We start from the raw sequence: 15280 nt of genomic DNA, 5'->3' as shown, positions 1-15280 counted from the left end.
GCAGAAGGAGGCCATTCGGCCCATCGAGTCTGCACCGGCTCTTGGAAAGAGCACCCTACCCAAGGTCCACACCTCCACCCTATCCCAATAACCCAGTAACCCCACCCAACACTAAGGGCAATTTTGGACACTATGGGCAATTTAGCATGGCCAATCCACCTAACCCGCATATCTTTGGACTGTGGGAGGAAACCGGAGCACCCGGAGGAAACCCACGCACACACGGGGAGGATGTGCAGACTCCGCACAGACAGTGACACAAGCCGGAATCGAACCTGGGACCCTGGTGCTGTGAAGCATTTGTGCCATCCACAATGCTACCGTGCTGATGTAGAAGATATAGTGATAGGCTTGGAATGACACGAGAAGCAAAGTTTTTAAAAGTGTCCAGCAAGACAAAATGGTGGGGTTAAATTGTTTACACTTCAATGCAAGGAGTATTACAAACAAGGTTGATAAATTCAGAGCACAGGTAGACATATGGCAGCATGAAAGATCTGTCAATCTTAATCCCATTTGCCAGCACTTGGCCCATACCCTTGAATGTTAAGACATGCCAAGTGCTCATCCAGGTACTTTTTAAGATACTAAGAGGCAATTTAGCATGGACAATCCACCTAACCTGCACATCTGTGGGAGGAAACTGGAGCACCTGGAAGAAACCCACGCAGACACGGGGGAAAAGTGCAAACTCCACACAGAGAGTTACCGAAGGCCAAAATGGAACCTGGGTTGTTGGAGATGGCAGCCATGGGCACCACTGCTGTGCATGGGTGGGCTTGGGCATGGTATTGTGCTTGGTAGGGTGGTGGCATGGTGGCCCATGCTGGCTCACCTGTGCAGCCCAGTGGACCTTCTTACGGAACTGGGTGCCGGTCCTCTTGGTGACACCTTCCAAGCTGATGGCCGCTGCCACTTCCTCCCAGGCGGTACTGGCTGACCCTTCGAGTCCCTTGGGAGAACAGGGCATCCTGTCTGCACTCCATCACGTACAATATTCGGGATCCCTGAACCATGCAACTGGTCTGTGCAGTGGCATGGCTGTGTACTGTCTGAGGTATCGGTGTAAGTGCTGCTCCCCCTTGTGACGAATGTGATATAAAATAATTGTTTGAGAGATATTAGTTACTGTAATGTAGAGATAGGCCAGTCTCATTTTGGTGAGTACACAGACAAAGGATTTCAGAACGCATGGCAAAGCAAGGAGGAGGTGTGTCCAGCTACAGAGGGGAAAAGGATGCTGGGTAATAGGGGGCCAGAGGAAGGGATTGGAAGTGAGCCAATTAGGATGTATGGCCAGGTCAGGAGGGGTATAGGATGACCTATGAGAATCGTGTATGTGAAACTTGATGCCATTTGTGTGTATCAGTAGAGATTCCTTTGTCCTACAGACTCACATGATTCCGGAGGTACAGAAAGCAAGATGTGTTTTGTACCGCTGTGAACTGAGTCAGGCTTGCAAGTCAAATAAAATAACTAATGCTGTACCTGCAAATCCATCTCGACTTTTATTGAGGCCAGACTGACGGGTAAAGAAATTTGTGTTTTGTCACTTGTTTGTGGGAAGCCGGGTGGCACGGTCCTAGTGAATCAGTCGGCGGGACATTTGCGGTGTGAAGCCCATGGGCCTCATTAAGTGGCCAAATTAACATTTGTTACCGGTGACAGCCTCGTCGGGTCGACCTTTGTGAAGCTCACGGCAGTTCCCACTCGCTATCACATTTCGAATTTTTTCCTTTAAATCGTGCCCTCTTTTTTTTCCTTTTACTTACGATTTTCACCCCTCTCATCCTCTTGTGTTTATCTGTCTTGTGTGTGTCGAGGGTGGGGGAAAATTACAGTGGGGGATTAGGAATTAGATAATAGTTAACAGTTGTGTTCGCTGCATATTTCATTCTAGTCCTTGTTATAAATAAACAGTAATACTTCCGGTGGCGGCCATGGAGTAGGAGGTCGCTTATTTGGTAGCTCCCACTTGTGGCAGACTTTTTCTCCCGACTTTTGTGGGATTTGATCGGTAAAATTGAAGGCCGGTGAAGCAGAGACGAGGAATCCACGATCAGTTTTTAAAAATTTTTTTAAAAAAATAAAAATAAATTTAGAGTACCCAATTCATTTTTTCCAATTAAGGGGCAATTTAGCTTGGCCAATCCGCCTATCCTGCACATCTTTGGGTTGTGCGGGCGAAACCCACGCAAACATGGGGAGAATGTGCAAACTCCACACGGACAGTGACCCAGAGCCGGGATTCGAACCTGGGACCTGGCGCCATGAGGCAACAGGGCTAATAACCCACTGTGCCACCGTGCTGCTCCTCCACGATCAGTTTGTGGAGACGTGGACCAGAAGTGGTCTGAAAAGAAGAAATTGCCGGGAAAAGAAGAAGGATGTGGAACCTACAGCACAGGAGAACATGGCGGAGGTACAGGAGCTGGGATTGGCGGCCCAGTGCTCAACGGAGCAGCTGTTGAAATTTATACAGGAAAGTTTTGCCAAGCAAAAGCGGGAATGTTTAGACCCGATTAAGACAGGGATTGATCGGGTGGGACAACGACTAGAAGCCCAGGGACTGGCGATCCAGAAGCTGGAAGAGAAGGTGGCTGAGCACGTGGACCAGCTAACCGCGATGGAGGCGGAGATGGGGCTGTTGAGGGACCACCAGAAAAGGCTGCAGGAGAAGGTGGAGGATCTGGAGAACAGGTCCCGCAGGCAGTATCTGAGCATCGTTGGCCTCCTGGAGGGCATTGAGGGATCAGACGCAGGGGCATACGTGGCGCACCTGTTTGAAAAGCTGCTGGACGATGGGGCGTTTGCTCGACCCTTGGAAGTGGACAGGGAGCCGCGCCTGAATGAGGCGCTGAGGGCGATGGTGGTGCGAATGCACCAGTTCCTTGATAAGGAGCAGATTTTGCGGTCGGCCAAGCAGACAGGGAGCTGCAAATGGGAAAACAACGAGCTGCGCATCTATCAGGACTTGGGCACGGAACTGGCCAAAAGAAGAGCGAGCTTTAATAGGGTAAAATCGGCCCTCTTCAAGAAGGGAGTGAATTTCGGTATGTTGTGTCCAGCTCATTTGTGGGTCACCTACGATTGTGAAGAACATTATTTTGGATCGCCGGACGAGGCGATGGACTTTGTTAAGGACAAAAGACTGGCAGGTGATTTAGGACATTGAATTTGGGGGCGAGTAATGCCGGGCCTGTGCTGTTAAATTTATTTTCGTTTTTCGCTGTACGTGGAGTGCTTTTTGTATCATTTTTGGGCTGTTGCTCAGTTTTGTATGGAGTTAACTTTGTCTACGTGTGAGCAAGGAGGGTAGTCAGCGCCCGCAATGGAGATTGGATGTAGGACTGTTAGCGGATGAGGGGGGGTGCAGAAGTGTGAGGGAGGCCATCCAGAACTATTTGGAAATAAACAAACGGGGGAAGAATCGGCAGCAATGATGTGGGAAGCGCTGAAGGCAGTGATTAAGGGGGGAGCTAATTTCGATACGGACCCGGAGGCAGGGTTATTAAAGGAGCCACGGAAGCTACAGAAGGAGTTTGGTCGGTTATAGAACATAGAACAGGACTGCACAGAACAGGCCCTTCAGCCCTCGATGTTGTGCCGAGCATTGTCCGAAACCAAGATCAAGCTATCCCACTCTCTGTCATTCTGGTGTGCTCCATGTGCCTATCCAATAACCGCTTGAAAGTTCCTTAAGTGTCCGACTCCACTATCACAGCAGGCAGTCCATTCCACACCCTAATCACTCTGAGTAAAGAACCTACCTCGGACACCCTTCCTGTATCTCCACCCTGAATCTTATAGTTATGCCCCCTTGTAACAGCTACATCCACCCAAGGAAATAGTCTCTGAACGTCCACTCTATCTATCCCCCTCATTATATTATAAACCTCTATTAAGTCGCCTCTCATCTTCTTCCACTCCAAAGAGAAAAGCCCTAGCTCCCTCAACCTTTTCTCATAAGACCTATCCTGCAAACCAGGCAGCATCCTGGTAAATCTCTTTTGCACCCTTTCCAATGCTTCCACATCCTTCCTATAATGAGGTGACAAGAACTGCACACAATACTCCAAATGTGGTTTCACCAGGGTCATGTACAGTTGCAGCATAACCCCGCGGCTCTTAAACTCAAGCCCCCTGTTAATAAACGCGAACACAGCTTCACGGCTCTATCCACTGGAGTGGCAACCTTCAGAGATCGGTGGACATGAACCCCAAGATCTCTCTGTTCCTCCACATTCCTCAGAACCCTGGCGTTGACCCTGTAATCCACATTCAAATTTTCTCTCCCAAAATGAATCACTTCGCACTTATCAGGGTTAAACTCCATCTGCCATTTTTCGGCCCAGCTCTGCATCCTATCAATGTCTCTTTGCAGCCTACAACAGGGAAGGTGGTAGAGCAGCTGAGACAGCCGAGGTGGCGATATGCGAGTCTGGAGAGAAGGCCAGCAAGATGCATGCACACCAGCTAAGGAAAAGGGAGGTGGCCAGGGAGATAGGAAGAGTGAAGGACGGAGGGGGGAATACGGTCTTGGACCCAGTAGGGGTGAACGGGGTGTTTAAAGAGTTTTATAGCCGGCTGTATGAGTCGGAACACCGGCTGGGGTGGATGGGATGAGGCAGTTTTTGGAAGGGTTGGAGTTTCTGAAGGTGGAGGAAGGGTTGGTAGAGAGGTTGGGAGCCCCGATCAGGATTGCATACATAGTAGAGGGATTGGAGGCTATGCAGTCGGGCAAGGCCCCGGGCCCGGACCGATACCGTGTGGAATTTTATAAGAGGCTTTCTGGGCTTCTGGTGAGGGCATTTAATGAGGATAGGGAATGGGGTGCCCTTCCCCCAACAATGTCGCAGGCCTCAATCTCACTGATCCTGAAGCGGGAGAAGGGCCCAGAGCTATGTGGGTCAAACAGGCCAATCTCCCTACTGAATGTTGATGCCAAACTGCTGGCTAAAATCTTGACCTCAAGGATAGAGGACTGTGCTCCGGAGGTGATGGGGGAAGACCAGACGACGTTTGTTAAAGGCAGGCAGCTAACGGCCAACATTAGAAGGCTCTTAAATGTGATCATGATGCCCTCCGAGGGGAGGGAGATGGAGGTAGAGGTCGCTATGGACGCGGAAAAACACAGACTACCTGCTCCTATATATTTCCAGCCCGTTCGGGGAGATTATGCGGATCTTAGGGGAATTTGGCCGGTTCAAGTTGAATATGGGTAAAAGTGAGGTGTTTGCGATCCAGATGAGGGGACAGGATAGGAGATTGGGGGAGCTGCCATTCAGAGTGGGGGGAGGGAGTTTCCGTTATTTGGGAATTCAGGTGGCACAGGGATGGGAGCAGTTACACAAGTTAAATTTAACCCGGCTAGTTGAACAAATGAAGGAGGACTTACGGAGGTGGGACATTTTTCCGTTGTCACTGACGGGGAGTGTACAGACCGTAAAAATGACAGTCCTCCCGAAGTTGCTGTTTGTTTTCCAGTGCCTGCCTATTTTTATGCCAAAGGCCTTTTTTAAACGATTGAATAGGGTGATCTCTGGTTTTGTGTGGGCGGGTAAAACCTCGCGAGTAAAGAAACTGCTGCTGGAGTGGAGTCGAGGGGTAGGTGGGCTGGCACTGCCGAACTTTAGTAACTACTACTGGGCGGAAAATATAGCCATGATCAGGAAGTGGGTAGTTGGGGAGGGGTCAATGTGGGAGCGAGTAGAGGCGGCAACGTGTAAGGACACTGGTAACGGCACCTCTGCCATTCTCGCCAGCCCGGTACTCCACAAGCCCGGTGGTAGTGGTGGCCCTGAGAGTCTGGGGGCAGTGGAGGAAGCATATGAGAGTGGAGGGAGCATCGGTGTGGGCTCCAATTTGTGATAATCACTGGTTTGTTCCAGGGAGGCTGGATGGGGGGGTTTCGGGGACGGCAGAGAGCAGGGATTGAGAGGATTTATTGATGGGAGCTTTCCTGTTTGGAGGATTTGGAGAAGTTTGAATTGCCGGGAGGGAATGGTTTTCTATATCTGCAGATAAAGGATTTTGTGTGAAGGCAGGTTTTGACCTTTGCGCTCTACCACCTCAGGGGATACAGGACAGGGTAGTTTCTAGGCCAGGGGAGGGGAGGGTTTTGGATATCTACAAAGAGCTTATGGAGTGGGAGGAAATTCAGATAGATGAGCTAAAGGGTAAATGGGAAGATGAGCTGGGGGTGGGGGGGGGGGGGGGTCGAGGCGGGTCTGTGGGAGGATGCTCTGAGTAGAGTCAACACGTCCTCGTCATGAGCCAGGCTCAGCCTGATACAATTCAAGGTGGTTCACCGGGCACGCATGACGGTGTGCAGGAGAGCCAGCAAGTGTGTGTGAGGTGTGCAGGAGGGCTAGCAAACCATGTCCATATGTTTTGGGCATGCCCGAAGCTTAGGGGTTACTGGCAGGGATTTGCGGATGTCATGTCCACGGTACTTAAAACAAGGGTGGCGCCGAGTCCAGAGGTGCCGATTTTTGGAGTGTCGGAAGATCCGGGAGTCCAGGGGCCGCGAGAGGCTGATGTTTTGGCCTTTGCCTCCTTGGTAGCCTGGAGAGTGATATTGTTAGTGTGGATGGACGTGAAGCCCCCAAAATCAAAGGTTTGTGTTAGCAACGTGGCTGGGTTTCTCAGACTTGAGAAAATTAAGTTTGTGAGAGGGTCAATGTTGGGGTTCGTCTGGAGGTGGCAGCTGCTTATCGACTTCTTCGGGCAAACTAACTGTTCGCAGAGGCAATAAAGCGGGGGGGGTGGTGAGAAAGGTTACATTGTGTTTAGGGTAGGCGGGATTAGTGAGAGATGTTTTTTGCACTATGTTTATATTTGTACTGTTTATTGTTTTAAAATTATAAATTCCTTAATAAAATGTTTTAAAAAAATAAATAAACAGTAATTGTGTTTAAACTTACAAACCTGGTGACTGTAATTATTGGGCAGCCACGGGCCAAAGGCTTCCGGTATTTTTCTGAGAATTATAGGTTAATTCACTTGTGTTGTGATTCCGCGTTGCTGTTTGTCATTTTTATCAATGACCTAGAGGAAGGCGCAAAAGGGTGGGTGAGCAAATTTGCAGACGACACTAAAGTCGGTGGTGTTGTCGACAGTGTGGAAGGATGTAGCAGGTTACAGAGGGACATAGATAAACTGCAGAGCTGGGCTGAGAGGTGGCAAATGGAGTTTAATGTAGAGAAGTGTGAGGTGATTCACTTTGGAAGGAATAACAGGAATGCGGAATATTTGGCTAATGGTAAAGTTCTTGGAAGTGTGGATGAGCAGAGGGATCTAGGTGTCCATGTACATAGATCCCTGAAAGTTGCCACCCAGGTTGATAGGGTTGTGAAGAAGGCCTATGGAGTGTTGGCCTTTATTGGTAGAGGGATTGAGTTCCGGAGTCAGGAGGTCATGTTGCTGCTGTACAAAACTCTGGTACGGCCGCATTTGGAGTATTGCGTACAGTTCTGGTCACCGCATTATAGGAAGGACGTGGAGGCTTTGGAGCGGGTGAAGAGGAGATTTACCAGGATGTTGCCTGGTTATGGAGGGAAAATCTTATGAGGAAAGGCTGATGGACTGGAGGTTGTTTTCGTTGGAGAGAAGAAGGTTAAGAGGAGACTTAATAGAGGCATACAAAATGATCAGGGGGTTAGATAGGGTGGACAGTCAGAGCCTTCTCCCGCGGATGGAAATGGCTGGCACGAGGGGACATAGCCTTAAACTGAGGGGTAATAGATATAGGACAGAGGTCAGAGGTAGGTTCTTTACGCAAAGAGTGGGGAGGCCGTGGAATGCCCTACCTGCAATAGTAGTGAACTCGCCAACATTGAGGGCATTTAAAAGTTTATTGGATAAGCATATGGATGATAATGGCATAGTGTAGGTTAGATGGCTTTTGTTTCGGTGCAACATCGTGGGCCGAAGGGCCTGTACTGCGCTGTATCGTTCTATGTTCTATGTCAGTGGGGCTGGAATTGACCACACACTGGACCAGGGTGTCGTGACAACACAGACGCTCACCCAAGGCCGGAATTGAACCCGGGTCTCTGGTGCTGTGAGGCACAGGGCGAACCACTGAACCATCATGCTTCTGATAATCCCGCTAACGAATAGGTCTCCTCCATGCCAAATATTTGCCCTCTACAATAATGGCTTCATTTTCTACTTCAGATAAAGTGGGCCCACAGTTCAGTATCACTTTAACTAGACCATACACGATATGGTGCGTCAGTAATCTCATCTTGTTTCACCTCCCCCTTGTTCTCAGATAAGTCTGCACTACTTTAGGGTAGCACGGTGGCGTAGTAGTTAGCACTGCTGCCTCATGGCGCCGAGGTCCCAGGTTCGATACCAGCTCTGGGTCACTGTCTGTGTGGAGTTTGCACATTCTTCCCGTGTTTGCATGGGTTTCGCCCCCCACAACTCAAAGATGTGCAGGGTAGGTGGATTGGTCACAATAAATTTCTTCTTAATTGGAACAAATTAATTGGATACTCTAAATTTATTTTTTGAAAGTCTGCACTTCTTAAAGACTGTTGATCTCTTTTAACTGAACTGCAATGGGAGCTTAACTTCTGGACCCAGCTTCATTCAAATCACCTTACCAAGCTGAAATCTAATTAACTTCATCGGGAATCCGCTTAATCAAAACAACATTCCATTAGCTCAAGTATTTTACGATGCTTTGATTGCACCCCTGGCTCCCAACCTTTCAAAACTATGATTTTATTCAAAACTTGATTGCAGCAGTCAAACAGACTTCCACCCAGGCTTTTAACCCTTAATGCACCAAATACATATATTATAATACATCTGAAATTCCTACATTCATCATACTGCCTTGCTCCATCTTCAATTCCCTATTTAGGAAGGGACATTCAGTGTGTGACCCGTTTCTCCTGTCAGTAAAAGTACTCCTACCGTCAGTTTTAATTTTGAGGGCTGTCCGAACCAATGCGAAGAGAGTAGCATTAAAGGTGACTGTGCCATCACTGTTCATGGGCATGTTCATGGAGACCAAACGCTGGAAAAGGTACAGAAAATCAAGAGATCAGGGAGTTAGCAAGGCACTGCTCAGAAACACAGACACATAGTTCAGCATAAAGCTGTCCAAGTGGATGTTAACGTTCACACAGTAGTACTGGAAGAGGAACAGTGAAGTATCCCAGTGTCCCTGACCAACATTCTACCATCAATCAGCATCATTTAAAAAAAATCAAAATCACAGGTTACCTGTTGGAAATTTGTGGGATCTTGCTGTCTGCAAACTGGTTGTTGTGATTACCCTGTGTTTTCATTTGATACCACGTTCGGAATTAACAATCTTTTCAAGGCAAATATAATTAGACGCATGGGGGAAGTAAAATTTGACTTAAAAAACTAAGGGGAGAATAAGTGTTTCGCTGAGTTATTGCCACCCAGGAACAAGAATCTCCCACCTGCTTTGCTGGAAGCAAGGGTATCTGCAGAAGTTCAACAAACCCCAGCAAAGAATACCCCTTGGCAGGAGACTGATTTGTGGTTGGGTCTGGCCAGTCAGTTTGAGGCTAAAAAGAAACCCAAGATGGCCTTCTGCTCTGCAGCCTGTGAAAAACTGTGCCTGTCCATGGCTGCCTCTCATCAGAGGAGACTGTATAAAAGACCCAGGCACCCTCTTCCCATTACAGTCAGGCTGATACGGAGGGTGTAATGCCACACCCGCCTCAATACATCTCATGGTGACCTCTGCTTTTCAGACTGGAAATGGGGATCCTCTTTCACCTCATCACTAAGATAAATGATCCACAGGTCAATACTGGATGCAGATATTTGTCCCAGAGTCCTCATGCTGCTTCACTCAGTCCAGGGATCTTTCCCAAGAATGTTTCCCATATCTCACAAAAAGGCAGACATAGCTAAGACCTATGAGGGTTCATTTCGTGACGCCTTTTAGAAAATCTTAATGGGATCAGGCAGAGTCAATATGGGTTTTGTGAAAGTGAAATCATGTTTGACCAATTTATTGGAGTTCTTGGAGGAGCAACATGTTTAAACCCTAACCTGTAGATGTGGTGTACTTGGATTTTCAAAAGACATTTGATAAGGTGCAACATCCAACTTTACTAAATAAGAGCTTATGGAGCATCAATAAAGAATTGATTACCTACCAGGAAACAGAGGGGATAAATTGGTCATTTTCAGGTTGGCAAGATGCAACAAAGGTTTCAGTGCTGGGACCTCAAATATTTACAATCTACTTCAATTACTTGGATGAAGGGACTAAATGTATGGTTGCTAATGTTATGGACCAGGGTTTAGAAAACTCCAAAGTATATTATGGAGTTCCTACAACTGTTTATTGATTTTGGTTACAATGAGCATAAGGGCCTGCCTTTCAGGTGTTATTCAATAGAGTTCTCAGGTACTTTTAATCAAAAAACAAAGCTTTATTCTAAGAATTTAGTTAACATTTGTATAAAAACACAGTAAGAAATTGTATCAATTACAAACATAAAGACCCCACACAGTTATAGTAATCTATGTATAACCCTTAATGAATTCCCTCTTAACTGTTCCAATTCAATAACAAAATGCAAGTAAAACCAGAAACATGGCATTATTTCTTAAATAGGTCTGTTGTCATTGATATTCTGCGCCCCTTTTCAAAACAGCAGATTTGAATTCCTGCCAGAAAGCAATTAGCGCTTTTAAGTTATCAAACAGTCTGGAAACAGATTTTAAAATGAAGATAGAGAAACACTTCTTTCCACCTGTGCAGTTCAAAACCAGCCCAAACTCAAAGCAAAAGTAAAACCCAGAGCCAAAACCCAGCTCCACCCAAACAATGACATCGCTGAAGCCATGTGATAAGACAAAAACATTTCAAGGGACACTCCCATGACACTAAACTTGATGATACTAAAGTGGGAGATTAAGTTGCGGAGAGGACATAAAGATCCTGCAAAGGGATACAGATAGGTTAAGTGAGTGGATGAAAATTTGGCAGATGGAGTATAATGTTAGAAAATGTGAACTTGTCCACTTTGGCAGGAAGAATAGAAAAGCAGCAAACTATTTAAATGGAGGGAGATTGAGGAACAATGAGTACAGATGGATCTGGGTGTTCGGGTACATGAATCACAAAAAGTTAATATGCAGGTACAGCAAGTGATTGGGAAGGAAAATTGAATGTAGGTGTTTATTGCAAGTGTGAAGATTGGAGAATTTTAGGAATATTGGCTTCTAAATATCAGGGCAAGTTAAGAATGAAAAGTCTGGGGGTATAGTTTGTGGCTGCAGTAGTCATGGTTTTAAAAAGGATTTTGTTTGTACAGGGCTAGGAACATTTAGCAGCCAGCAAGTGAAATTGACAAAAGGAATGATGTTTTTCAGTCTGGGCTTATGTATCGTGGTTTGCCTGGGGAAGTCACTGGGGAGTTAATGTTCTTTTACAGCCTGCAGAGCATTTTTGTTTTTTTTCCAGTTTAGAGAGAGCAGGGGTGGGATTCTCTGTCCCACCGCACCAGCTTTCTGGTGCGGCGTGTCCCCACCGACAGCGGGATTCCCCATTCTGCCAGCCGGCCAATGGGGTTTCCCATTATGGGCAGCCCCATGCTATCGGGAAATCCCGTTCATGGATGCACTGCCAGCATAAAGGAGAATCCCGCCAGCAGAGAATCCAGCCCCAGGTGATTGCTGGATGGAGATCAGGAAGTCAAAGAGACATTTTTTTTTCAGAAGCTGTGGAGAGAGACAATTTTAGAGAAAGCTGTTAGACAGACAGGGTTTTTGGAGAAAGGTTTTTGGAAGTGAAGTCTGATCTCTGATCTGGCCACCCGTGTCTTTTTAAACCACAAGTAAAAGCAGTTTTCTTTCCCAGTAGGAAAGTTTAAAACCAAGAATAATAATGTTTTAAAAGCAGAGCAGTCTTGTCTGAACACAAGGAAGACACTGAAACAACCCAGTTGAACCAGCTATTTGAAGATATCCAGCCAGAGTCTGACGGGCTTCTAACCAGAGCCAGAGTCTGTTCTGTACCCCCATGTATTCCTTTTAGCCCTGCTAAATTTAAGCTGGATTAAGAGTTGTATGTTTCTTTTCTTGTTGCTTAATGGGAAATTATGTTTAGGAGTAATTGTGAGCTATTCTTTTCCGGCTGTGAAGTTAAAAGTTTAATATTGTATTTATAATAAAGTTTTGCGTTAGAAATACCAAAGCCCTGTTTCTTTTATGCAATCACTCCTGGAGTGAATCATTCCACACCATCTTATAATTAAAACAAAATATTGGGGTTTCGGTCCTGAATCCAAGCCACTGTTGGGGTTGGGTCAATGGAATATAAAAGTAGGCATATTTTGCTATAGTTATATAGGACCTTGGTGAGACCAAAGTTAGAGTACTGTGTACTGAGAAAGGTATAATTGCATTCAAAGCACTCGAATAATTCCTTGGAAACAGCAATTATCCTATGATCAAACGACAGGCTGGGCTTTTGTCCATTGGAGTTTAGAAGAATAAGAGGTGATCTTATTGAAACTATACAGTGGAATTCCCCATCGGTGGGATCCTTGGGTCCCCCGGTATCACACCCATGCCCATGGTTTCCCGGGGGGGGGGGGGGACACAAAGGAATACACGGTTTGTGGATTGGAGAATCCCACCCATAATATCCTGAGGGGATTTTACAGGGTGGATGCTGAAAAGATGTTTCCCCTTGTAGGAGAGACTAGCACGGGATTCTCCGTTTGCCAACGCCAAAATCGCAAAACGCCATTGGGCGGGGAATAGCTTTCGATGCCAAAGTCGGGGCAGGCAAATCGGGCAAGCAAGTGAGACCCTACTGAGATGCGGTTGCACATGACACATGTGTGGGCACCCCTCCCTCACCTCACCTCCACCCTCCTCAGTCCCTCACCCCGCACCCACACTCCCTCACTGCCATCACCACCGCCCCCCCCCCCCCCCCAAACGACCTGTTTCTGGCTGCTGTTGAGTCAAGATTCAAGAGTTCTGCTCCTTTTCACAAACACGTTTATTTTCCATGAACACACTCTGTACAAAACTCTATCACCACATCACATGGTAACAAGGGCCACCTGCAGCCTCTTCACACATCAGTGATAATTATTCGATACTTAACATCAATGAGACATCTAATTCACCCACAGTCACCCTTCCTTGGAGAAAAAAAAATAATTTGGTGAAAACAAAATTACAAGAAACTCAAAAACACATGCCATTTCCCCTCTTTTCTTTTCATTTTTAGAAGGGATAAAAAACAATACAACCAGTCACAGAAACAGGCGCACTTCATCACCAATATCCAAAAGTTTCTGTGAACTAGACCCTCTTTTGGTAAAACAATCGGACAATTGATAGCTAATGTCGACTCATTTAATTTTTGCTATCTCCGCTCTGTCCAACATCTGCTTCAAACTTGAAAAGTCTATCCTTAACCTTTTCTCATTCACACTTTTTGTAGAGTGCACCTTTTCCCACAGGGATTTATTGTCAATGTGACTCAATGGGTATGTTACCCAAATCCCCCAATCCCAAAATGTCTGTCAATATCTGAGATATATAAAAGGTCATATCCACAAGGCTTAACGTCTCAGCGGCCAAAGTGCTTTTGGCCACTCTCCTTATTTTCTTTGTTCACAAGAGGGCAACATTTAACAATGTTCCCCAAAAGCAAAATTATAAAACATCCTGCGCTTGAAACCCCATCACATAATTTTGCATAGGACACATCACTATAAACTATGGCCGGGATTCTCCAATCCCGCGGCCAAGTTCTGACGAGGGCGTGAACCACTCCGGCGTCAATGGTCCTCAATTGTCCGGTATGCTCCCCTTCCTAGGGGGCTAGGTCGGCGCCAAAGTGGTCTCTGCAGCTCCGGCATGTCCGGCACGAGTTTGCGCATGGCACCACGGCCGACGTGCTTCTGCGCATGCGCGTGGGTTCCCGTCTCCGCGATGGCCCCTGGGTAATATGGCGGAGCCCTACAGGGGCTCGGCGCGGAGGAACTTAGGTCCCCACGGAACCAGCCCACCCGCTGATCGGTAGGCCCCGATCGCGGGCCAGACCACCGTGGAGGCCCCCCCCCCCCCCCCAGGGTGGGATTCCCCCGCAGTCCCACCAGATGGCCCCCACAGACACAGCTTCCAGGTCCCGCCACATGGGACCATACGTGACCCACGCCGGCGGGACTCGTCCGAACTAGGTGGGCACTCGTCCCGTCGAGGCCTGGAGAATCGGCGGGGGGGGGGGGGTTGCTTTCAACGGCCCCCGACTGGCGCTGCGGCGATCCTGCGGGTGCCTGAGAATCGGCGCCGGAGAATTGGGGGGCCGGCGTGGCGTGATTCTTGTGCCCCCCCCCCCCCCCCCCCGGGATTCTCCGACCCAGTGTGGGGTCGGAGAATCCCGGCCTATGAGTTTCAAGTGCCTGAAATCACCTAAAACCGGAACCTTAAAACACACTCCTGCATTTTTAGTTTGATCAACGCTTTATTTGCTCTCATTATGTCTTCCACTTTAGGATCATTCATTTTTGTACACAAGTCTTAAGACATCAAAACTAATGTCCAGTCTAGTCTGTCTACCAAACCAATTCAGTTGCCCAATTAAGCTTTGCAGTTGCTCTTCTTCCATCTTTGAAACCACTGCGCCTTTTTGTGAAACACAACCACGACTAATTGCTATTGGGCTGATGCTCTCCAAATAAAATTGCTGATGTAAAGTTGCCCCTAACTTAGTCTGTCCGATTTCCAGTCCAATATATTTAAAGGCACCGGAAGCCTGACTTACAACCCTAAATTCTTTCCTCAACCCAGAGATTACAATAGCTTCAAAATCACTAGTCCCACCCCACAAAAAATAATCGACATGCATCATAAAGATGCCATAAAGATTTCCTTTATAGTGCCAGTAAAACATTGCCGGATCTGCTTTCAACTGGCAGCAGCCTAACTTTAACAAAACTGATCTTACCGAAAAATACCAGACTCTAGACGCATCATTTAATCCATATACACATTTGTTCAACTTCCAGAGTGCCCCTTCTGTGTTGGCTGTGGAGGAGGGAGAAAATGTTTCTCTGGAGCTGATACTCCTGCAAAAAGGCAGCTTTTATATCTATAGACTTGCATTCCCATGCCTTTGTGGCTAATAGAGCCAGGAAGATCTTTAAAATAACCTTTCCTGCCAAAGGTGAATCTACCCTTAAATCCTGATCTTCTAAGTTTTCTTCAAATCCCCTTGCCACAAGCCTGGCCTTTGCCTTATAAGTTC

General features: G+C 47.1%; 1 protein-coding gene across 12 annotated transcripts in view; it reads right to left on the bottom strand.

Annotated features, from left to right (window-relative positions):
- LOC140393996 (voltage-dependent L-type calcium channel subunit alpha-1S-like) overlaps positions 1-15280 on the bottom strand; it is an 804045-nt gene that overhangs the window by 175041 nt on the left and 613724 nt on the right. For all 12 annotated transcript variants that reach the window (XM_072480735.1, XM_072480727.1, XM_072480737.1 and 9 more), the window contains one exon: positions 8932-9034. In XM_072480735.1, coding sequence (XP_072336836.1) covers positions 8932-9034 — 103 coding nt within the window. The remainder of the gene's footprint in view (positions 1-8931; positions 9035-15280) is intronic.

The sequence above is a fragment of the Scyliorhinus torazame genome, chromosome 17 (genome assembly GCF_047496885.1).
Source record: "Scyliorhinus torazame isolate Kashiwa2021f chromosome 17, sScyTor2.1, whole genome shotgun sequence".
NCBI classification, from domain to species: Eukaryota; Metazoa; Chordata; class Chondrichthyes; order Carcharhiniformes; family Scyliorhinidae; genus Scyliorhinus; species Scyliorhinus torazame.
Note: the sequence above shows the minus strand (reverse complement) of the source record. Positions and strands in the feature narration are given on the sequence as shown.